This window comes from Vespa crabro, chromosome 2, assembly GCF_910589235.1.
Source record: "Vespa crabro chromosome 2, iyVesCrab1.2, whole genome shotgun sequence".
NCBI classification, from domain to species: domain Eukaryota; kingdom Metazoa; phylum Arthropoda; class Insecta; order Hymenoptera; family Vespidae; genus Vespa; species Vespa crabro.
Window position 1 is genome coordinate 6,544,433 of NC_060956.1, and position 24,382 is coordinate 6,568,814.

Here is a 24,382-nt window from a genome sequence, read left to right on the forward strand (position 1 = left end):
CCTATGCCTCGCACGTCAATCTGTCGTCACAATTATCAAACGAATTCAAAACATTTCCGCGATACTAGCTTCTGCAGACATCACGACGATAGCCATATTGAAATCCCATTCCGCGGAACATCGACGAAGCGTTTAAACTAGAAATCGAATCGTATTGGCTGATAGGTGCATGGCGCTTGGAATAATAGCGAACTCTATAAAACGATCGAGGTACTAAAATTATAACGCCATATTGTAAAATAATTAAACGAGAATTTATAAAATACCGGAACGAACGATCGAAATAATTGAAGTTTATTGCATAATTAAATTTGCTTTGTACTATTTTATTGTAACTTTAATGAAAAATAAATTATAATTTACATCCAATACTGATGATCTATATAGTATACAAAACTATTACATAAAAAATAATATACGTGATACAGAAACAATATATTTATTCATAAAAAAAAATAGAGAGATAGAGAATCGTAAATGTTATAAATAAATAATTTCTATGAGTATTTTTTACACAATAATACTTATAATTTCTATATATAACAATAGAAATATAATCAACATATTTGAGAATTATCATATACTTTGATTTCTTTCGTTATTTTATTAACGTTCTATATATTTAACTATTGTTATTTTGACATAAATCTGGATTGCATTGACACTTATTAAATATACAATTATTTTTGCGACACGAATACTTTTTATAAGCGATCTAATATGCACAGCTACATGAATTATGTCTTCAACCTTTTTCATAAATGTACCTTCTTTTTGTTTTTTATATGATATTTCAGTAAACTTTTACTTTACACCTTGATTTTCTAAATAAAATCCTGTTTTTAAGAGAAAATATTGTTAGATATTTACAGTTAGCGTTTGATATTAGAAAATCAAACACGCACCAATTAAACTAGGCTATCCAACATCATTTAAAAAAAAAAAAATTTGGCTGCGCTCCTATAGAGGCGCTGATATTTATCATACATTCTGGACTGTGTCCTGAAAACACATCTAGCACATACTCATAGAAAAAGAATCAACAACTATAATATAAAATTTATATAACAGAAAATTTAATTTTTATTAAAATAAGTAATTTTCTATTTTTAGAATAATATCGTGACATTCTGTGTAATTTAGATAAAAATGAAAGAAATAGTGACGTATAATCTTCCTAGTATCTGAAAGATGTCGCTATTGTTGCGTTGCCAACTTTAACCGTTGTGCACGTTTCTTCTAACGTTACCACATACATCGGAAATTCTTTAACAGTATAACTTTTGTTTACGTTAGGAGAAAATTGTTTTAAGTTCGTTATATTATCCATCAGTTCAGATATTGAATTTCGTTATATGATATAAAAATGTCTTCTGAAGATGAAAATGACGAATTAACAGATTTAGAAAAAATACGCGATAGAATGTTAAGTCAACCGCGTTGTGATCGTATGCAAGTTAGTGCTTGGGAAGACGACGATGATGGAGTAGAAGTTGAACGCAATGCAAAAGGTTAGAAAATTTGTTTTTTGGAAAAATTTGAAATAAACATTTATTTATAGTTTTATTTGATAATTCGCGATTATTTTGTTTCGTAATTACTTTATTTGCTGAATATAATTCAATAAATTGATTCAATGAGATCGTTCATTTATTGATTTCAGAGCCGGATGAAAAAGCGATTCTAAGTGCTGCTGAAAATGGTGATATAGAAAAAATTAGAAAATTATTGATTAAAGATCTCAACTTATTGGAATGCACGGATAAAGATGGATATACACCTCTTCATAGAGCATGTTATGGAAATCATGTGGAAATTGTTGAGGTATAATATTTATATAATCTATAATTTGCATTTTAATTGATTAATTAATTGATTTTGAAACTCATATTTAAATGAATGCCATGTTAACTAATAGTTTCTTTATTTTATTTATTATTAGTATTTGCTTAAAATGGGAGCAAAAATAGATACAAAGACTATGGACGAATGGCAACCATTACATTCTGCTTGTTGTTGGAATAATGTAGAATGTGCTGCCATTCTAATTGCTAATGGAGCAGATGTAAATGCAAAAAGTAAAGGAGATCAAACTCCTTTACATTTAGTATCAGCAAGTTCTCATAATTCTCCTGCTTTACAGCTTCTTCTTTTAAATCCTGATGTAGATCACTTGATAATAAATTCAAGTGGTGATACACCAGAACAAGTTGCTAGGAGAACTGGTAAATATTATCCTATGTTTGAAATAATTGAACCTTGTTTAAATGAAATTTAAAATGAATTTTTATATATATATACATATTTATATTTATATTTATATTATTATAAATTTATTAAGCATTTAACACACATGTATAAAATTCATAATTATAAATACTAATATAAATGTTACAATTTTAGTATATATAAATGTAAATCATTTTAACAATGAAAAAGAATAGTATGTAAATTCTAATTTTTTAACTTCTAATTCGTTATGATTTTTTATTTTTTGTACATACATTATAACTTCAGATAATTACATTTCTAATCATCTATAAAACAATGCGCTAAATGCTAATAGATTAACTATATGATAATATCAACATGAATATTCATTCATAAATGAGTAATTAAAAAGATACATGATTTTTTTTCTAGCCTTAATATAAATGTATAAAAATATATTTCATAATTATTTATTTATCACTAAAATTATTGAGTATCATTTATAAAACATTTTGTAGAATAATACTTTAGTATATTGTTCATTCTCTTCAAATGTCTGATTATATGTAAGATACAACATTATTCAAAATAGATGAATGTTTTAAAATACTCGATGTTCTTTCGTACTGTAAATAATACACCTGAAATACTTTGCAATGTTGAATAATCATTAATTGTAGGCACTTAATTTTTTTACATTAATAATGATTATTCACGATGAAATAACATCAATTATATGTGTACTATTAAAAGTAAAAAATTTATTCGTAAGATTATTCGTAAGATTACATTTATATATATATATATATTTTACTTATTTCAAAGTGATGTTAAATTTACAAATTTCGGAGTTCCATTACTCAAGCGTTTTGAACCTTCCCATATCAAAACTGTACAATCTTCTGTAGCTGCATATAAATGATGCTGGTCCAAAGCCCAAGCTATGGCAATTATAGCTCCACATCCTTTCGCAGTATTTATAATTTCTCGAACTAATCGTAAGTCCCAACTACTCCATAATCTAGATATATAAACGATTAAATTATTTTTCCAAGATATAATTATAGAATATATTAATATGATATACCTTATTACTCCATTATCCAATCCAGTTGCAACGACGTTAACAGAAACTCCTTCAGGTGCATTACTATAACATAGAGCTGTTATTCGAGATTTAGATAAAACAGAACCGACGCTTCTAGCATTTATAGTATAAACTCGTAATTCAGATCGAACTGCCAAGTCCTTTTTGTCAGCCTTATTAAATATTTCATATGTTACTGCTATATCTCCAAGCGTTTCACTGATGGATAATAGATGGATGGAATATTTGTAATCACAGACAATTGATCTTATATATGATAAACTGTAATAACAAATAATTGAATTATTCTACTATTGTTAAATCCTTTTATTACATGCATTTAATCAGAATACATACCTATTTAAATCCCAAATAACAATAACACCATTTCCATCTCCAGAAACTGCAATACTAAATACCCTTGACAACGAAATTGCAGTTACTCTATTTCTATGAGCTAAAAGTACAGAGGCTGGAATCGAGCTAAATTCTATTTTTCCGCTAGTTCCAATATTATATGTGTGCACTGTTATTTTACCAGATAAGTAACCAGTCCACAATTGGCCACAATCGGGAGCAGATGCTAAGATTGTGATCTGAAAGAATATAAATACTTAAATAAATTTAACTTAAAAGATTATCCTTCTTCGATGTACTTACAGGATCGAGACCAGAAGATTTCGTTAATGGTTTAGGAGGTTGTTCTTTTTTACATTTCAGTCTTGCTATTCCATCATTTCCACCCCATGATGCTAATGCAGCACCAAGAACAGACATTCCACTAAACATACTAGTACCTACAAATATAATAATGTTGTTAATACGAACATTATTACGACTTTTAAAAGTACAAATCATAACAATTATTATCTGACCTTTTTCTTTAGCATATCCTATCAGAAGTGTTGTACAATTAGGTAATCCAAAAACATCGCCTGTTGCTAAAGGAATAAGATAAGATAATAAAGTTCTGTGTTTATGTTTCCAGCAAAGTACAGGTTCATTTCCTGGTGCTCCTACATAATTTCCCCATTTTATACCTACAAAAGTAAATAAAACAGATAAACATAACAGTTTTATTATTAAAATAAAATGATTAATATAAATAAAATTACCTTCAACACCTTCGATAACTTGTGGTATCAAGGTAGAAGCCACTACTGTACCAAGATTTTGAATGGGTAATGGATGTGAATTTCTAAATAACTGTGCTGGTGTTTGTCCATATGTCCTAACCATTGTTTCCCATGCTTGACGTTCTAAAGGATCGGCTATTTGTTCTACATTAAATCCATAATATGTCTATCCAATATAAAACATAATGGTTTTATGATTAAAATTTGTAATTATTTGATATTATTTATTTTTATTAACGTAACTCACCGCTGGATGAAAAACGTTAATTGCTTCGACTGCTGGTCGTCCTGTTTGTCTAAAACCAAACACGAGATCAATCCAGTACGGTAAAACTTCTCTTACTAAGTCTGCTTCGAGTGCAGCTCTATGCGCTAATATGAATAACCGAGCATCGCCACCACACCATTTAGGTAATTCGACATCGCTGACTCTATTACCATTTTGTCGTACACCAAAATTGAATCCTATAAAATTATAACATTGTATTGAATAAAAATACTAACATATATGATTCGTAATTTCTTTACCTTCGAAGTTTAATAAAAATTCTGGTAGATAGAAAAATTCTGGTATTAATTCTTTAACATCAGTGGTTGAATCGCAACTAGTTAATCTCCATGTAGTTGCCAATGCATGAAATGTTCTATCAGGAATATCAAAGTTATCATCTATCAAAAAAATTTTTAATTATTATTCAATAATTTTGAATTATTATGTATGTGATTTATAAAATACCTTGATAACATAAAAACATGCTGGTAAAGGGCGGTAGTCTTACTAAAAAGTGTAAAACTGTGCCTGAATTACTATAATGAGATCCATAATGGAATGGCTCTTGATTCAAAGCAATTAAATTTAAGCCTTCCGAAAGAGCTTGTTTTAGATACTAAAAGAAACATTTAATTAATATATTTACATCATTTTATTATTATAATATATACCTACTTAATTAAATACTTACATTATAATTATTTATATAATGTTGTTCATTCTTTTTATCTTGCACAGCCATAGGTCGTTTAAAATTTCTGTAAAAATGTTTATTTATTATCGAATTATTTATCATTATTTTTCCAACCAAGATTGAAATCTATATTTATAACTTGCCGATAAATTTTTGGATTATTTAGATCAATTTTATCATTAATATAATCTGATAACACGAACGGAAATACAGGATATTGCATGAGATCATTGTAAGAACGTCCAGCAAGTTTATTTAAACAAGTTATATATTCCCAATTTGTTAATGCGCCACTTCTCCATAATGCAATTGCTTCTCCTAAATCATCACCAGGAATACGTCTTGGTAAATTACAAGTAGATAATTCTGTTGCAAATTCATCTCTTTCCTGCAAAATATTAATCTTAGTTCCAAATATCAATTTACTCAGAATATTTTAATAAATAAATACCTTGGAAGAATTAAATGCTAATAAATAGGTTCTCCCAGTGATAAGAAATATTTCAATAGCTCTTTCTTGTAATTGGTATCTTCTTTTATGTAATTCACGAATATCTTCTAATCGCCAGGCTGTACCACCAGCCATGGCTAAATCCAAACCTCCTAAGGCTATCTAAAATAAATATTTAAATTATACAAATGATAATGAATTTTTCTTTAGAGACAAAATTTTGTACTTACATCTGTATGCAATGGTACATCAGGATTATCAGGAACGAAATAGAGACACGTTTCTCCAATTAATACTTCGCCTGCTAATTCTGCTCTTGGAGTAACAACTTTGGCTTGAGACATTTTACGTATTCTTTCACTGGTATGTAAACGCTCGATTAAAGTCGACGCATTAATATCTTGCCGGCTCATTGAAAATAAATATGACAAAGGTGCTTCGATTTTAGATACTCCTATAAATATTATTAAAAATAAAATTATTAAAATAGATAGATTGGAAGTTATATAATTTAAAAATAAATAGTTTTTATATATTTGATAAACAAACCTAATTTGTCCTTATGTTCTGCCAAAAAAAATCTTTCATCGATATCCAAATGACATCTTTGTAAACGAATTCGAACTCTGGCAGGTCCTTCTGTTGGATCTAATTCCCAACTACATGGATAACTTTCTGGAAAATGCCACAATGCTCTTTCATGCGTTAGTCGTTTAGCCAAATCTCTCCATTTTTCAACCGACTGAGCTTCCATGGCTCTTGCGTGTTTTAATCGTTCCATTAATACTTTGCGTTCTCGATTTTGCTCTTCTACTACAGTACGAGTTATAGTCATCGCACTGTCAGTTAACTGTTTAGCTAATCCATCAAATCTATTACTGATTCTAACATATAAAACGATTTAAAAAGTCACTCCAAATCCAAATTGCAAAAAAGTATAAAAATAATATAATCAAGTACCTATATATTGCTGGAAGATTTGCATCAATCCATATATCTCTGTCCCTCATTAATTCACGTCGTAATAAAGCTAATTCTTCATTCCATATTCCTGGAGATGCTTGTTCAATACTTTTTGCAAGATCCCATATACGAAGAGCTTCTCTAAATTCAGCACACATTCTAGCATCTGCACTCGACATTTCATCTCTTTGTAACAAATCCCAAAAGAAGACAGTGAATCTTTGTTCTACCTAATATTTATTAAATATGTAATATTAAATAGATATTTTTATCTTTTATTTGTAGATTTTAATTTATGAATTAATACGTTGTATTACCTGCGGATGGACCTCAAGAAGTGATAACAAAATTTCATGAGCCTTTGGTTCTTCCATTAAAGATCTTACTGCATAAATTCTAGTATTATTACTTTGATGTGGCCCAAGTAACCATACCATAAGTTTTGCTGTATATTTTCTTAAAGCAGGTTTAGTAAACCATGCACTACTCCAATGATTTTTTCTTTCTAATGGATCGCATAATCCATGTAAAAGAATCGAAAATAATCTTCTGGTTAATTGTAATTCATTCCCTGATGGTGACTCATCGGCAGCAGTTACAAATTCAACAGCTCGAGTCAAAACCATACGGAAACGATCGTACAATTCTCCCTTTCCTGTTTCTCTTACGACAGAAATAGAAGTTCCATGTAAACTTCCATAACTGGACGATCGAGAACCATGATCGCTCTGTTCGCTCGATGTAGTAAGAACTAAAATAAATATGTACAAATACATAATTTTTTGTTAACGTATAAAGTTAACTAAACCTAAAAATTATATATAAATATTAACCTGTTGTTAAATAAGATGCCGAAGCAAGATAAGAAGCTGTACTACGTAATCTAAATCCAGAATGTGTTGAGATTTTTGCTGTTAATGCATCTAGTTCACCATCAAATAATGCAACTTGTGCATCTCTGATAACAGGTATACACATAGTGCATTTGTTACATTCAGACATTTCCTTAAGTTCCATATGATTTAATATAAGATGTAATTCTAATACAGCTTGCATTTGATGATTTCCTGGAGATTCTAATAACTTAGTAGCAATTGCCACAAGTAATACATGGATGTCATGGTTCAATGATGTTGAGTTACCTCTATGTGCTGTAGCAATTAAGGCTTGCACCAAGCATTCTATAAGGCCTTGCTCTAAGATCATTCTTAAAGCATTTGAATTCTATAATAGATTAATATATTCTTTTTAAATATATTTAAATTCGCAATAAAATGAAAAATGTTTTTATTTAATTATATATTCTATACCTTTGCTATAATATCTGTTATAAATGATATTATAGGATGTGCTATATTCGATTCTATAGCAGCAGTTTTTGCGATCATTGCCATTAATGGTGGCATTGCTGCTAATGTTGGCCCTCTTAAAGCAAGATTTTCTAAAGCATTAATAAGAGACTCACTTCCTGGATAAAGCGATATTTGGTTTGCTAAATGCAAAAAATATTTTTGCTTTATAAATTTATTCACTTCTTCATCGCTAGCTCGTTGGAGGTACGTTTGTATAACCTTTATTAATGCTGTACGAACTCTTGCGTCAGGATTATTGGCTAGGACTAACAAAACCTCTGCACGTAAAACATGTTTCAATACAGGGCCAACTTGACTATCAGGTAATACTCTTATAGCATCTCTTAACAATAATAATAAACCTTCACAGACTAGACCTTGACAAGCTTTTCTTTCATCTATGTATGTCGATTGTTTTTCCTGAAAATAATTATCAGAATATTTAAATCGTTGTTAAACAATCTATTGATATCGATTATTTCAATTATTTTATATATTACGTTAGTTTGTAAATTTGAGCCATCGCTAGCTGCAATTCCTGAGTCTTCTCCAGCACTAGTATCTTTAGATTGATCATTTCTACGTTCTTTCCTTTTAATTGTTTTACTTTTTTGTATCTACAATAATAGAGAAAAAACCAGGAGGATATTTTATTAAAATTGTTGATCATTTGCATCATCTCTTTGCTACGTCTATATTCAGAATTGTATACATTTATTTAAATTACCTGTACATTTGTTAAAGCTTTGTTCAACTTGCTATTCTCCAATATTCCTATAGATTCTTCGGAAGAACTACTTGTTACTGTTAAATACTTTCGTATATTAACTTTTCCTTCAGTCAAAGGAGGTAACAAAAAATAAATATTATGTTTAGAATGTGTTATATAAGTCTCTGAAGCTTGATGAACAAGAACTAAGTAATCAGTGATAGCAACTAAGTGTTCAAATTCTGGTGGAGCTCCCATTAGTGCTCGGATTAATTCTACCACTACACTTCCTATGGAAGGTTCTAATATTGCACCTAAATCTTCATACATGAAATGTTCCTGTATATATAAAAAATTATATATATATATATATATATATATATATATATATATATCATTACTTAACGTTTATACCATCTAAAAATGTTTAGAATCAATTGACTGACCTTGCACAGCATTAATATAGTATCCACGATTCCAACTCTATTTAATTGAAAGGCATTGAATTCACGCTGAGAATGTTGATCCCTTAACAAAAGTAATATTGCTTGTAACAATAAATTTAATGTGTCTGATTTTGCCCATGTTCTCCAAGCAGTTAAAGCACCTTTCACGAGTTCAGGATCAGTAATCACAGCTTCACAATTTTGTGAAATGGAAGGATTACCGCTACCGATATCTTTGATCAGTATTGAACTATCACAAGCTGCATCTAACATTGCTTTTAACATATGTCTACCTGCGTGGCAATGTGGTGATTCTAAAACTCGTAAAAGTAATGATGTACCACCTTCGGCACGATATTGATTTAATAATTCTGAATCGCTTCGTGTTAAATGTAGGACTATTGAAAATGCTAATGCTTGCTCCTCTTCGGTAGAATTCAACTCTACTACCTACGTGAAATATAAATAAAGACAATCCAACAAATGTTTGGAAAAATAACACCAAATATATTTAAACGAGTTAAGAAAAATGTATACTTACTCTTGCAAAAAGAAATAAAAATATTGGAACACCACCCATTAAACTTGCTGCAGGTATAAGACCTCTATATTGTTGGCATTCTAAACAAGTTGTCAAAATAGGTGCTATTGATAATGGTGGCTGTTGAGATACTCTATGTTCAGGAGCAGATACGACTCTAAATCCAGGATGACCAGGAAACAAGTTTCTTACAACTGCTATAGATAAATATAAAACATTTAAACGAAATATAAAAAGATATTTTCTTATATAATAAATTTTATTTCTATAGATTGTCACGACTATATCCCTAGCACTAATCGTTATTTAAAAAAATTGTTTAAAAGCAGAACTTACTTTGTTTCAAGAAGAATAAGATTCATGTTTACGACCGAATTGATGAAATATTCAAATAAACCAAATATTGGTATAAGGAAGATAAGCTTTGAATGATAATAAATAATCTTGAATGAGCAATATATTATATAGGCCGATGAATTCGTTATAGAATGAATTACACATTTATCTAAATAATAATTTATAGTTATATTTAACGGCAAAAAGTAACATTAACAACAAAGATTTCCTTGAAATTTCCGAAACAATCACGTCCATTTAGACAAGATTTGTGACCATCATAAAATTATCCCCCCTCGAAAATAAATAAATTCTGCTTAAAACATTTTTTTGAATAACGAATAGTATGGAAGATAATTGTCTGTAAAACTTCTAATGGAATAATCTGTATACATATATAATAATATATTTACCAGGATTAGCTATAGCTTGAGGATACAAATGAACGATGTTAGGATTTTGAGCTTCATAACTTAAAAGCAAAGCATCTTGCAACTCTCCCAATTGTGAATTGGTAGCATCCATGACTGATTCCCAATCAATTTTATTTTCTAATACTTTCGTTTCAACTGCACGTCTTAAATAAGTACCACCATAAGACTTTCGTCTACTTGTATCGAATTTACCTCCTTCTATATTAATAAGAATTATTAATTATTCTAGCTATAATAGTACATAATCTTTTTGTAATTGAAACACTATAAAATATTATAAATAAACTAACCAAATTTTATTTCACGAACATCGTTCAATGCTCCGGATGTGATTAAAGGTGCAAAATCAGGCTTTGCCATATTTAAAATACAATCCGCAAGATTCGTAAAATTTGGTCCGAGACTGGCAAGATATAAAGCTCTTTCTTTGGTAAAAACTGGATATCTGAGTATAACATTTGTACGTTAAAATTTTAATAATGTATTATATTATAAAAGCAAATAAATATTTACCTAAAAACCATTAAATTCCCGAGATACCAAGCACCAATACTGGTTGATCCGATCTGACCGAGTAAAATACATGTAGTGCCTGGTTTTCTTACTAAAATGCCATCGAAGGGTAATTGGGCATTAATTTCTTTCCAACCATCTATCCAAATAACAACATCTATGACGGCACTACGTTTATTCAAAATTGTATCTTTGAAATTTATAGCTAAGTGATGCCAACGTCCTGAAGGAAGGATGCCACTTATGGAAGTCTCAGAAACGGTTCGATTTGTTTTATCGTCTGGCCGAGTTAATCGCAAAATTAACTTATCTGAAAAAAGAAAAAAAAATAAATTATAAAAGCTGAAAAATAACATAATAGTCAATAAATGTAATTTACCTGATCTAAAATCGAGCCATATTTCTAATACCAAATATTCCATTCCAATTGACATCAAATGTATAATGCTAGCTGGTGTGGGTGGTGATGATGAACCTGCTACTGCTGGTGTTCCCAAGAAAAGATCAAATGTTTTTCGGCCTTTTCAAGATGATTTTGAAAATGCATGCAACAACATACTCAACTTACTACTATATCACATGCCACAGCTCTACATTAAAAATAAGACACCTACACCATTTAAATATACAATTAATGTACATGTAGTATTTTACCAACCTTCTCTACTCCAATTATCTGAAAGGATACCCCAATCAGACAGGCTTTCGCTATTGGTATTAAGTAATGGTGCTGTGCTCATAATCGTTCCTCTATTATTAAAAGGAAATCCTCTTTCCACTCGTAACCACATGGAAGCAGAACAACCAAGCAACCATACTGACCATGTAAGTTCAGGACCAACTGGTAAACATGTTGCATGTACAGACCAGGGGCTACAAATTCCCATACTTAAATGTTTCTTTTTAAAATTATTTACTAAATTCTCAGCTTTTTCAAGAGATTTATTTTCATCTGGTTGAGATTTCAATATCTTTTGTGTATCACATTCGACAGGAAACGATAGGATAAAATTCGGTTGGGGTCGAGCTGTTATAACCAGATGATACAATGGTTCTAATAATAAAGACATTGGAGGTTTTTTAACTTTGAAAAAAGATAAATATGTGTCTAATTCCGTGGATGAAATTGCTTGTGTTGCAAGAAGGGTGAATACTTCTAATGCAGCATGTTGCAAATCTGAAATGCGCACATATATATAATTATTTTAAATTATATTTTTTAACCCTTTGAGTGTTATGGACGCATATATGCGTTTATCGAAAGCGATCGCTATGGATTATGGACGCATATGTGCGTCCATATATTAATTTTTTCAATTTTTTCGATCTCACTCGCGTTTGAGATAATTTCAAACTAAAATATGGTTTACATTTTAATGTTTTGAATAAAATAATTAATTAATGCTTGTATTATTTAAGTAGTTGCGCCTTGCGTATTTAGTCGACCAAAACGATCGAAAGCATTAGGTGCACGCCGTTTACGCGGATTGCTTGCGCCAGGAGTATTCAGCAAGGGTTAAACAAAATTCCTCAAAAAAGTGAAAACACAATATACCTTGATACTGAGGATCATTGCTAGTGAATATGTCCTTGAATCCATTTAACATTTTTGTAATTACACCAGATCCCGCAAGAGCAGCGCAACTTGAAACGCTTTCTCTGCACGTAATTGCTAATTTTCTTAATCCATTAGTCACTATAGATCTTCTTTCAGCATCTAAGTCTCTACAAATAAAAATTCATTTACAGAAAACGTTTGGTATGCTTGAACTTTTATTCAAATTTAATCGAATTAATATATACTCACTGCTTACTGAAATGAATAAGCAAATCTATTGCTAATGTGCATAAAGCTGGATGTGCATTTGCATGACCTCGTGGTTCAACAACTGGTCCTATAGAGCCACTCTTTTTTGTTACATTAGAATGACAACTTTTTCCTGGTATTTCAATATCTGCTTCATAACCATCATCAGCAGTTACATATTCTCCGGTGCTACTATCTTCAGCACCACAATCCGGCAAAGTATCCAAATTCATAGTAGGTAACTAAAGCATAAATGACATTTATTTTTTAAATAAATGTTTGTCTAGCAATTATCAAAGAATTAAATTTATGTTAATCATTAAAACTTACTCTAGCACGAGGCTGTTGTGGAATAGTTTGTTCATGAGCAGGTTTTAACATGGAAACTTTAAGCAAAGCTTCAATAATGGTTGCTATTCCATGACCAAGTCTAACTCCTGTTTGCATTAATACTTTTCTCAACTCCATCGCTACGTCACAACCACCTAATACCATGTAATATATTATATATAATATTAATAACAAAATTCTTAATTTACAATAATTAAAAAATAGTTCAAGTATAACGAATGAAATTACAAATATTGCTGAACGATCTATTTGTGATAACGTGGTTTCAAGAATAATGTTTATCAGTAAGGCATGAACCCTAAACTGTTTTCACGCCAAACAATTTTATAGAGCATCTGAATTATAATCCGCAGCTGTATGTTGCCGAAGAATGCCAGATCAAATTATACAACGTACGTATGATGATTCATCTAACTTATATAAAGATAAAAATATACTTACACAACGAGCATGTTAAGCAGCAAGTAATTAAAGCTTCAAACAGCTTATACGCTGATTTATTAGTATCTGAAAGTAAAAGTATATCTAAGAAATTAGTAGTACGATAATATATATATATATATATTTGTACTATACGTTTTTTTTTAAACTTACCATGTATGTTATCAGTAGCAACATTAATAGCTAATGATCTAAATAATTTTAAAGCTTCATTAGCTATTGGATGTGAAGATAATTCTAGACGAAAATTAGGACTGCATAATGCAACTCCAGCTGTGGCTCTCCATACTGCACTTGCTTTCTGTAAATTAATTTCTTTACCAGTGGTTATTGACGCTATGTCCGATGTTTCTAATATAATCATTGTTTCTGAATTATAATTTAACTTTGGTTGAACATTTTCATTTATGCAAGATTGATTATCTATTTCAAGAACTTCAAGAGAAGAGTTTTCCGATTGTACAATTATTTCTATTTCTTCACTTTCCACATTTACTTTTGTAGGTCCATAAGCATTTTCATTTTCCCATGATTTTTCTGGATTTTCCTTTGATTGGTTTTTTTCAAGTTCCTCTAATATGTTCAACAAATCGCTCGTCTCATTTTCGAGAAATTTAAACAAAGATTTCAATGCTATCTCTTCGGTTTCTCTGAGAGTATCAGCTTCATGGCAATTCGAATTCCAAATTTCCATGATCACCGCCACTTCTAGAAGAATATAAACACTTCTAGTAAACGTTACATCCGGTAATAAAACCAATACTTCTTTTAATCCATCCATCTCTATAAATTTTTCCCACATTTGCATGTTTCCTATCAGATTTGACATTAAGGACAGGCAAGAAAGAATAAGAAATTTAGCAGCAACGCATTCCTTATCATTATTATAATAAGTTTTGGCTTTCAAAAATGTTGGATAAAAAACACGAACGAGAAGTTCCTGTCTAACTTGAAATTTTGAAGTTGGCGTTACTTTCAGCAAGTGTGCAATTACGATATACGATAGCTTTGGATCATCAGGTGTTAGCAATTCCTTATACATTTCCAAAAATTCCCAAGAATAATTAGGTGGCCTGTTGCAAGTTTCACAATTATTAATCACCGGATAAGCACCGAGTTCTTTGAAGAGAGTTCGTTCGAGAAGAATAACGGCTGGATTGTAAGTCGAGTAATCACGTTTCTTCAGGAAAGTGACAATACTCGAGAGAAGGATTTTTGGTGAAAAACAACAACAGGTACCAGCAGCCGTCGTCACTTTTAATAATCTGATTCGTAACTCTGGTACACAGGCATAAGATTCCTTCAAAAGATTAGTTAGAGTCATGAAAAGTGAGGACACACAACAAGCTTGTTCGAGGATCGAGACACCAACGATTGATTCAGTGTAAGGTAATCCAAGAACATCGGAATGATGATGCGATTGAATGTTATCTACACAAAATTTGTGTTTGTTTCTGTGACATAGGCTCATATGTGCGATATCTCGTCGAACCCTTTTTAGGCCACTCGTTAGGGCACCGATCATATCAATGATTTTTTTTGCACGTACGACAGATCTTGTTGGGTCAGCACTCGGTAAACTAACGATCGCCAAGATGGTTTTCTCGATGAGTTTACCGTCTTGACTTTCGGCAAACAGTCGAAAAAGTTCAAAAAAGTCTGATAGATTATCAACATTTGCACTTCGCTGATGTAACAGGCAATAGAGAAAAGTTATGATACCGTACATGGTTGCAAAGATAAATTCTTGAAGTAAAGAGCCTTCGTCCGGTGAAAGATCACTGCCAATTGATTTGGTGCAAGCATCTTCAAGTAATCTGAGAGTCATAGGTAACAATCCATTGTGTATTACAGCAGTGGTAGGTTCATCAGCTCGGAGAACACGTTCCAAAGCTATTAACATCAATCTCGCAGCAGCGGCCTTTAAAGTAGCGCATTCGATCCTAGTGAGACCAGTTCCATCGATACCAAATTGTAGAGACCAAATAGTATCCAAAGCAAATTTTAACACTTGCACGGCTGGCGTTTGTTCGGCAGGTGTATCATAGTCCCTTAATCCTTGAAGCAATTGTATGATCAAGAAACTAGTCTCGAAATTATTCATCGTTGCATTCAACACTTCCTTGATTCTCTCATCTATATAATCCAAAGGAATTTTCTTCGCTGGTCGTGCAGGTAACTCGTAAAGAGCAGCCTGCCATTTCTGTTCCTCGTCACTTCTGACTACTGACGTGAAGTATTCAAAATCCATCGGATTTAAACGTATTTTTAGGGTCAATGAACGTGCCTGATCGATACCGTCCGTCAGAAATTCCGACTCGCTGCTCTCGCTTTTTGTCGTGTTACGTTTTGTTTTGGTTCCCAAAGATTTTTGTTTATTATTGTACGATGCCATTCTAATGCCGATACCTTGCTTACGGTTACTACTTTTTTTTCTTGATATCCTTGCATTGCCTTCGTAACTTTTAACGCAGCGACTTATTGACTTGATGTTTCTTCGCTTAGCGTAAGGCACTATGATCACCGTATCGACTGAGTCGTCGTTACAATGAAGCTTAACGTAAGGATTGCGAATAGACGATTCTTTCGACTTATCTGAAGAATTATCTTCTTGAAGAGCGACTGGATATAATGCTACTAACAGTGCAACAAGCTCACGACCACACGATAATCCACGTACACCCAACAAATGCAAGACTGCTAAACAACGCCAGCCACGATCTCGAGCTAAATATCTTCTCAAGCCGACCAATTCACCGCCTTCACTTTTTTTCGCACAGAGTTCATGTACGTCCGAAAGCAATTCGCATGCCACGAGTGTAGATACTCCACCACCACCGACTGAACTGAAATAAAATATCCGATATGTTATATCAGATTTTCTTTTATAGAATATCTTCTTATCGATTTTATCTTTAAACTTATCGTATTGATAAGATTATTAACTTATTCCTTTCTTCATATTTATTTATTTAGACATTTCTTACGACAGTCATTCCTTCGAAATTCAAAGAAACAAAAGTGTAAAATGTGTTGCAAATGTGCCGATATCAAGGATCGGAGTTAATCATAGTAGATTGTTCGAACTTTTTCTTTTTGATGCCTCAAGAGTTCTTCGGTAATATATCTACTACTCTTGTTCTTTTTTTTCTAATATTGCGCTTTTCAATCATCAAAGGTCAATGCAAGTGACGAATTACTTGTTAAAATAAAAAATAATTTGTTTAATTTTTATTTTTTTTTTATACGACAAACTAAAATAATCTAGTAAATAAGTTCGATAAAATATCAAGAAAAAGTAATGTGCATATACATTCGATTCCTTATACATTCAATATCTCACGGTAACAGCATGACCGCAAGGATGAGATCATATTTTCATACTGCGGTAACTATTAGACAACGTTCGATAAAAATACATGTCTCACCATTACTAATCCACAGAAATGCATACTATCTTGTTAGCCTCTAAATAATTCTTTCTTTTTTATATATTATTGATTTTTCGAGACACGTACACACTATGATTTTTATATACGTACCATTATACAATAGAATTGCAATAATATTTTCTCAATCATTATAATTACCAAAAGGAAACGGCATCTTTCACGTCTCTACCTTCCTTCACTTGAGCAAGTAATTCTGCCAAAAATATGTCGAGCCAAGATGATTTCTAAAAATATAATATCAATGATTAATTATTATTAATAATTGCATATTTTTCATTTAAACTAAAAAAAAAAGAAAATATTATAGATCAATAACAAGTTGCTGATATTTTTATTAATTTTTACGAGAAGTAAAAGAAATTCCTTCACTAATTTTTGTAAATCATGATAATCATTCCATAAAAAACAAGAGATAAAATAATTATTTTAATTAAAAAAAAAAAAAAAATAATAATAATAATAATAATAATAAAACCATTAAACATTTTTGCTATAAATCGTTCGGTGCAATAAAGAGAAAGAATTGCGCTCGTGACTTTTAATAATTAATTTAAAAACAGGGTTATAAGTATTGATATTATTACTTGTGTACTTCGTTGCGTTTAGTAAACAGTGAGAATATAAAATGAGAATTAATTACTTTTACAATATATCATTGATACATAAACATGACTCAAGATGGAAAGAACCAGTATGCACTGAACGTAAATAACAAACGGTTTACATTTCTCCGTAGCATGTATGTGGTCACGTAGGCTTCTTTTCTTAAATGAACACAGATCGTAACTTATCACAAATATCGGACTTCAGTGAACGGATATATATTACCAACACAGATTGCTTTAATTCGCTCATAAAAATTCATAAACATGCGTAATAATTAATGTAATAACACGAATATAATCATAAGTATTGGAAAAGAAAAAAAAAATAAAAGAAAAAAGAACATGATTAATTTTTAATATCTACATTTAATGAGATTATCCCGGGTTACAATGATTAATTCCTCTGGTATATTGATAAATAATCAACGATCCTCAAATTACTTACCTGTAAAATGTTGCACTTTATCAGCTATAATGCAAAAATTTGAACAAAAAGAAAAAAAAATAAGGTCATCTTAAAAAATTTTATTAGAATTGCAATTTCAAATGTATCTCCCAATATTGAAAAGCAATATTAATAAAAGGCCTAGTCAAATAAATCTATATCGAAAATAACAAATACCATTCCATAAATAAAAAAATAAAAATTTTACTGAATATTATATTAAATATTTATTCGGTATTAAATAATTATTAATAATTAAATATTTATTATAATACTGCGTTTCAGCCCATACGAAATATTAAAATTTCAAATTTAGCCTAGTGCAAAATAAAGGTCGCACATCATTGATCTAATAGCATATAAAAAAGGTTTAATTATTTATGTTTTCCAAGTGCCAAGTGACATAATATCGACAGATAAAGTATGTGCAATTTATAGGTCATCTTTGAGCGATAACAAGATGGGACATAGCCGTGAAAGAATCAATGACAAAGTTGTTGCGAAATCGTGCGTGGTAGAAACTAGCGAAGGTATACTAATCGTAAATGACAGTAAAGGAAAACCTAACAAGGCGCATAAGCGGCACTCATTTATTGTATGCTAATGAGACTACAAAATAATAAATAGAAAAAAAAGATAGACGTTATTTATCTTGGTTGTTAAATAAAACGTATTTGAAATTTCGTGGCTTCTCATTAACATTCAGCATTATAATAATATTTATAAAATAGAATTATTTTAAAAGATATCATATTTGTTTTAAAATGTATAAAGTCCATATACAACATACATAAAAAAGTGAAATAACTTGATTAACCGGTTGATTATGAAAGATTCAATTGGTTATATGCAAATAATCGATGATATAAAACTTATAAACATCTAAAAAAACATGATCGTCGTAAATATTCATTATGAAAAATAAAATTATTCGAGATATAATAATCATTGAAAAAAATTATTATTTGCATAATTATGCAATAAACTGGCATAATTCTCCATATTGAAACAATAATGTGTATAGAATGTTAACATGATAAAATATTACAAATATTACAGTTGTTAGAACTATACCTCGTAACTTAGTGGTTCAGCGTGAATGAAATGATCCCAAAGTATTTGTAATTTATCGGAAGAACCTGAAGACATTCCTAAGTGTTCGTGATGGTGTTCGTCGTCGTCTTCGCCTTCGGACTCAACGGTTTTTAATCTTCCATCGTCTTCGAAGCTACTCACATCGTAGGAATCACAAGCAGCGAACTCCTGCAAATTCGGATCTTCTTCCAAAATCTCTTCTTGAGCTGCAGCCTCGGATTGATTGACGTCAACCTGAAAAGATAATGGAATCCACGATGTAATACGAATTCTTGCAGAAAGATAAGGTGAGAAAACGTTGTGTCAACGACGTCTTTTCCAAGTTTAACAGAGTTTCACGACTCTCTATAAAGCTTCTCTTCACTTACATACACTTACATAGATATTTACGTACGTGTGAGTGATTAGCCGATCTACCACAGCTTATGTAATACCCCTTCCCCATCTGAACTCTGTCGGACAAGTTTCCAGCCTTTCAGGGGAAGCCTGAAAGCTACTGTATACCTATAATTCGTTAAGTCGTTCGAACAGAGGAAATGAGAGAAATAGAAAGAAAGAAAGAGAAAGAAGAAAGATCTTTTCTTGGCACACACAAAAAAAAACGATGTTCATTAGGGATTCCTATTTTGTATTAACAATCAGAACACTTGGAAAATGATTAAAATCTAATGATAGATGACATGATGACTTAGGTCTATATAAAGACCTTTAATACATTTTGTCAACTGACTTACTCCCATACTATAAAACGTTGCATCTTCTTTATCAGCATCCAAAATATACGATTGTCCGCTTTTTTGTCTTCGAGAACGAGTCGAAGAGGATTCGTTTCTCTGTCTTCCATGTATAGATCTTCCTCGTCCTCTTTGAAAGCCGTATGGAGAAAAAATTGACATCGAACAGGTCCTCGATATCAAAAGATTCCTCGTCGTTGAATGAAACAATTAGTAACAGTTGGTCAAACGAATCAAACAATATCTGTGATCATAATTGATCAATTTTTAGGCTTGAATATCAAGTAACTTTCGGTAAGGAAGACCGATCTCTACTGTTAATGAACTCAACATTCGACCATCAAACGACCCCGGTCCACGACCTCTTTGCTATCGTGGCACTTTTGATTTATGATCTTTTCGAGCTCCGTCGACCTTCTGATACAACATTAGCAAACCCGACAATCGTTGTCTTTTTCGCTGCAAATTTATATTTCTTTTTTTTTTTGCTTTTCTATCTTTTTCTTATGCTTCCTCCTGATTGCCCTAATAGTAATAAAAACTCTTACAAAGTTTTCAACGTCGAGATACTTTTGTATAAGACCAAAACAATTGGCTAAACAGAAGCTTACGTATTCTACCAGACAACTCTTCTTCATATGTCAATGCAAAAATACATAAGCATGTGATTATATTTATCAGTTGAATTTATACACTATGATATACTTCTAGAGTGATCTTTTAAATGAGATTATAATACTTTCTACGTCATTCCTTGATCGTATTCTACAAACAGACGGACAAAAAAAGGACAATAATTCACATGATATAAACGATAAAACCGAATGAAATCAATTCGATGAGAATATATATAATTAATCAAAAAAATCTATCTCACTGATATGTTATTTCGATTTTCACGTAATCTAATTATGTTTTCTAAGGTATAATTTAATACGTTTGCATGACCGACAAATACGAAGTTGGAATTCCGTTTAGAATGTTCTGTTGCGACCCTTCTCTTCAGGATCGTCATGTGAACTGTTGTTAAGACGACGAACGGCTGAAGAAAGTAGCAGGAGGTGGTGATCGAGGTAGGGGTAGAGGTGGGGGTGGGGCTGAAGATAGAGGTGGATACGGACGAGCCTCCCGCAGACCAAAGGCTATTCCAATCGACGTCCTCCTATGAAGAAAACTTATGATTCACATTTGTCTCCCGCGTCTCACCATGTCGAATAATCAAAAATAAAAGAGAGAGAAGAGGCATACATAGAAATAAATGATAAGGAAAAACGATTACGTGCATGCATTCACCCTCGAAAACCCGATAACGCAATATGATACTGATGTTACTTTGATCGGGCTATGGAATGTTTTCTTGACGGTTTTCACGTTTTACGATTCTATTGAAGTCAGAGTTCTCGTACAAGAATCATAGAAAATAATAAAATAAAAAAGTAGAAATACGTCGGTTATTTTTATCCCAGTTAAAATTCACTACGATTAAGCTATCTCGTGTAATTAATCGCAATTAACCCTATCATTTTATAGCAAAATTTCTACGCGGAGCGTAACAACTGATAATTAGTTCTATCATGCAAATTTGTTTGATCTTTTTATTTAAATTATATCAAATTAATATATAACGAATTTATAAGTATACATAAGTCTCAGGACAAAAAAAACGTTTCTGGCTTTTATCAAGTTAAAATATCAAGTTATATTACATTCACCTAGAGTTATTAATTAATGCAGAATTTTCTTGACTGATTACAATCATTTTTAGTATAAACCGAGTGAGCATTCAACGTTGGGTAAATGTGGTTGTGACCTTTATTAAAAAAAAACGAATAATTAAGTCGATGACTTCGTTACGATCGTTATCTCTTCAAAATTCGATTTAAATAAAACGATATTAATCATCAAATTGTTGTCGTTATTCTTTTTTTATATTTATCTTTTATTACCATCTTTTTCATGAATATACTTAAGATAAATCATATGATTTCCTTTTTTACAATTGATTATTTAAAATTGATACGTAGAGAGATTTCCAGAGATTTCAACGAATGATTAATACTAATACTACTTATAACCTCCTGCTGAGATTATTGTCTCCATCGTTGTGCAAAATGGTTGACGCGAAGTAGATAAACAAAAAAAATTGTAAAGAGTGATAACGCAAAGTAACACGTGCAAATGATCGAAAACGTTAGTATATACGCACATAGACACGCACGTATGCATGCACATATACATATACACCGGATGGAGGAGCATCAATTAATCTTCGATGTGTACAGTGGACTCGTTATTATGGTGAAGAAATATCTTAATGGTGTATTACCCTACTGTTGTTCTTTAATTAACCTCGCGAAATGATAACAAGAGACGCAGAATCAGTGAAAAACGAATCATTCTTTTATAGATAATAACAAGGAAAAAGGCAAACTCGTGAAAATGATAATAATACCAGGAAAGATTTATGAGTGTATCGAGTGTAGGGAGACCAAATATATATTGGGAAAGAAGAGATTTACATTTAGTAATTTTCCTAGGCAGTGAAGATAGAGACAAAATAGAGACTTTCAATTCAGACATCAAAACAGGAATAGTTTTTGTCATACAACGAATATATACATATATACATATATATATATATAACGATTAATAAGTTTACGTTATATATATATATATATATATATATATATATATATATATATTAATAAGTTATTCGTTCGATATATTATAAAGGACAATACAAACAAAAATTCAGTTATTTACAATTATAATCAATATCATTACTGCATAATATGTACTATATACAATTTCTTGATATTCCTCAAAGTTTCAAAAGAAAAGGTCATGTTATTCTAACTAATTCTTTTTAATATTTCTTCTTATGGCAAGGATCATTAACGGATCAAAAATCTTACGTTATTCTTCGGTTGGTATCAAATAAAAAAGAGTTAATAATGTAAATGTTTCGATATAAAATTAATGATACGAAAGTTTCTAAAATTACGTCAATTATTGGTCTTGAATTTGTTTACGATCAACAAATAATTTCGCGCCATTCGAGAACTTTTCATTCCCTTGTTTTTCTCCCCACCCTTTCGAGCCTCCTTTCTCTCTCTCTCTTTTACTCTTTTACTAATGCTCACGTATGCATGCGTATATATGCGTGTATATATATATATATATATATATATATACATATAACGTAATTAGATTATCTTCAAAAAGTTTGTCACAAATCGTAAGTTATACGATAAACAACAAATCAATGTACGATAACGAATTGACCTTCTGAGATTATCTACCAAACATAAAAAAATCCGAATAATTAAGGATATAACAATTATTTCTTTCGGTATTCTTTTTTCAAATGCTTTTTTTAAAAGGCTGTAGTACTCGTATTACGTGAATTTTAAACTTACGTTACGTTCCCGCCACTGCATCCACGATTTCTGTGTGATAAAATCACGACGAATGTCACGCCAATCTCTGTTACGGCGCTCGAAATTAATTATCTCAAACTGAAGGATTAAAGTGAACGATGGCTTCTCTTTCTATATCTCTTTCTCTTTCTCACGCTTTTTCGTTCTTTATTTTTCTCGTGCGTATAGATATAACAATAAACCGATTCTTAAAAATCATATGAATACCGTAAAACGAAGAACATTTTCACGACCTGTCAACTCTTTAGCAACGACTCTCAATGACTTCGGTCGGTAACAACCAACTTCATCATTCTTTCTTTCTCTTTCTCTCTCACTCTCTTCCTTTATCGTGAATCTGATTGGGTAATCACATAGGATTACTTATTACCACAAATTTACCGTAAATTTACCGCGAATTTCAAAATAATTGAGCTGAGTGTTATATATAAAATTATAGTACAAGCATTTTAATTTATGAAAAAATAATTTAATGAAAAAATAAATATGTTTGTTTTAGTTTGATCGTGAGCTTTATGTTTTATAATATTACGAAGAGAAATACGTCTTATCTTCTAGAGATTTGGATAGTGGTATACATGGTAGTGAAAATAAACCGGTACGAGTATCTTTAGAGTTGTAAGCAAAATGCTTTCATCCTATGGTTTTCATATCGATCGATTCTCTTATTATTCCCAGTAGAATCGTATCGTACTATTTACAAATTATTAGCATAACTAATAATTTATTCGTGAAATATATTTTTATGTACCATGAAAAGAAAAGTTAAATTTTAAATTTAGGATCTTATTTAAATTTGACGCAATAGAAGAAGCACATAACCTTTAATTGAAAGAAAGCATACGCATGCGAGGGAGTTCCTTGGAGT

At 31.0% G+C, this 24,382-nt stretch overlaps 3 protein-coding genes across 9 annotated transcripts in view; 1 reads left to right on the forward strand and 2 right to left on the reverse strand.

The window, feature by feature from the left end:
- The window catches only part of LOC124422139 (neurocalcin homolog), a 31,624-nt gene extending 31,473 nt beyond the window's left edge, over window positions 1-151 (reverse strand). Inside the window, exon 1 of the mRNA XM_046958181.1 lies at window positions 2-151. The gene's annotated coding sequence lies outside the window, so the exon portion shown is untranslated. The remainder of the gene's footprint in view (window position 1) is intronic.
- A 1,081-nt stretch (window positions 152-1,232) lies between these two features.
- LOC124422194 (ankyrin repeat domain-containing protein 49-like) lies at window positions 1,233-2,364 on the forward strand. Its single transcript, XM_046958318.1, has 3 exons — window positions 1,233-1,511; window positions 1,664-1,824; window positions 1,943-2,364. The coding sequence occupies exons 1-3, from the start codon at window positions 1,367-1,369 to the stop codon at window positions 2,276-2,278; spliced, it is 642 nt and encodes a 213-aa protein (XP_046814274.1). The 5' UTR covers window positions 1,233-1,366; the 3' UTR covers window positions 2,279-2,364.
- A 588-nt stretch (window positions 2,365-2,952) lies between these two features.
- LOC124422189 (lysosomal-trafficking regulator) lies at window positions 2,953-24,299 on the reverse strand. Of its 7 annotated transcripts, XM_046958305.1 has the most exons (37): window positions 23,494-24,299; window positions 20,686-21,236; window positions 20,075-20,599; window positions 19,320-19,574; window positions 17,334-17,419; window positions 13,897-16,589; window positions 13,744-13,827; window positions 13,282-13,436; window positions 12,952-13,193; window positions 12,700-12,869; window positions 11,803-12,321; window positions 11,524-11,664; window positions 11,145-11,454; window positions 10,922-11,076; window positions 10,611-10,829; window positions 9,862-10,058; window positions 9,321-9,770; window positions 8,893-9,213; window positions 8,666-8,782; window positions 8,124-8,585; window positions 7,647-8,037; window positions 7,131-7,564; window positions 6,811-7,043; window positions 6,400-6,734; window positions 6,081-6,304; window positions 5,851-6,012; window positions 5,543-5,787; window positions 5,397-5,463; window positions 5,171-5,321; window positions 4,963-5,103; window positions 4,682-4,899; window positions 4,414-4,600; window positions 4,174-4,338; window positions 3,959-4,095; window positions 3,656-3,894; window positions 3,299-3,580; window positions 2,953-3,232 (listed from the first exon to the last, which is right to left on the reverse strand). In XM_046958305.1, the coding sequence occupies exons 3-37, from the start codon at window positions 20,234-20,236 to the stop codon at window positions 3,031-3,033; spliced, it is 10,551 nt and encodes a 3,516-aa protein (XP_046814261.1). In that variant the 5' UTR covers window positions 20,237-20,599; window positions 20,686-21,236; window positions 23,494-24,299; the 3' UTR covers window positions 2,953-3,030. The 7 variants fall into 7 exon arrangements, with proteins under 7 accessions (XP_046814261.1, XP_046814266.1, XP_046814264.1 ...); XM_046958310.1 differs by having other exon boundaries at window positions 11,524-11,628; window positions 13,744-13,809; window positions 20,075-21,236; XM_046958308.1 differs by having other exon boundaries at window positions 13,744-13,809; window positions 20,075-21,236.
- Between the last annotated feature and the right edge of the window lie 83 nt (window positions 24,300-24,382).

Bases quoted from the DNA above. Each gene is read 5' to 3' on its own strand.
- LOC124422194 (XM_046958318.1), top strand. From the start codon at position 1,367: ATGTCTTCTGAAGATGAAAATGACGAATTAACAGATTTAGAAAAAATA. The intron at 1,512-1,663 runs GTTAGAAAATTT...TATTGATTTCAG, and splicing joins AGTTGAACGCAATGCAAAAG to AGCCGGATGAAAAAGCGATT. The intron at 1,825-1,942 runs GTATAATATTTA...ATTTATTATTAG, and splicing joins ATCATGTGGAAATTGTTGAG to TATTTGCTTAAAATGGGAGC.
- LOC124422189 (XM_046958305.1), bottom strand. From the start codon at position 20,236: ATGTCAATTTTTTCTCCATACGGCTTTCAAAGAGGACGAGGAAGATCT. The intron at 8,038-8,123 runs GTATAGAATATA...AATCTATTATAG, and splicing joins TAACAGATATTATAGCAAAG to AATTCAAATGCTTTAAGAAT. The intron at 5,104-5,170 runs GTATTTTATAAA...TTTTTTTGATAG, and splicing joins CATGTTTTTATGTTATCAAG to ATGATAACTTTGATATTCCT.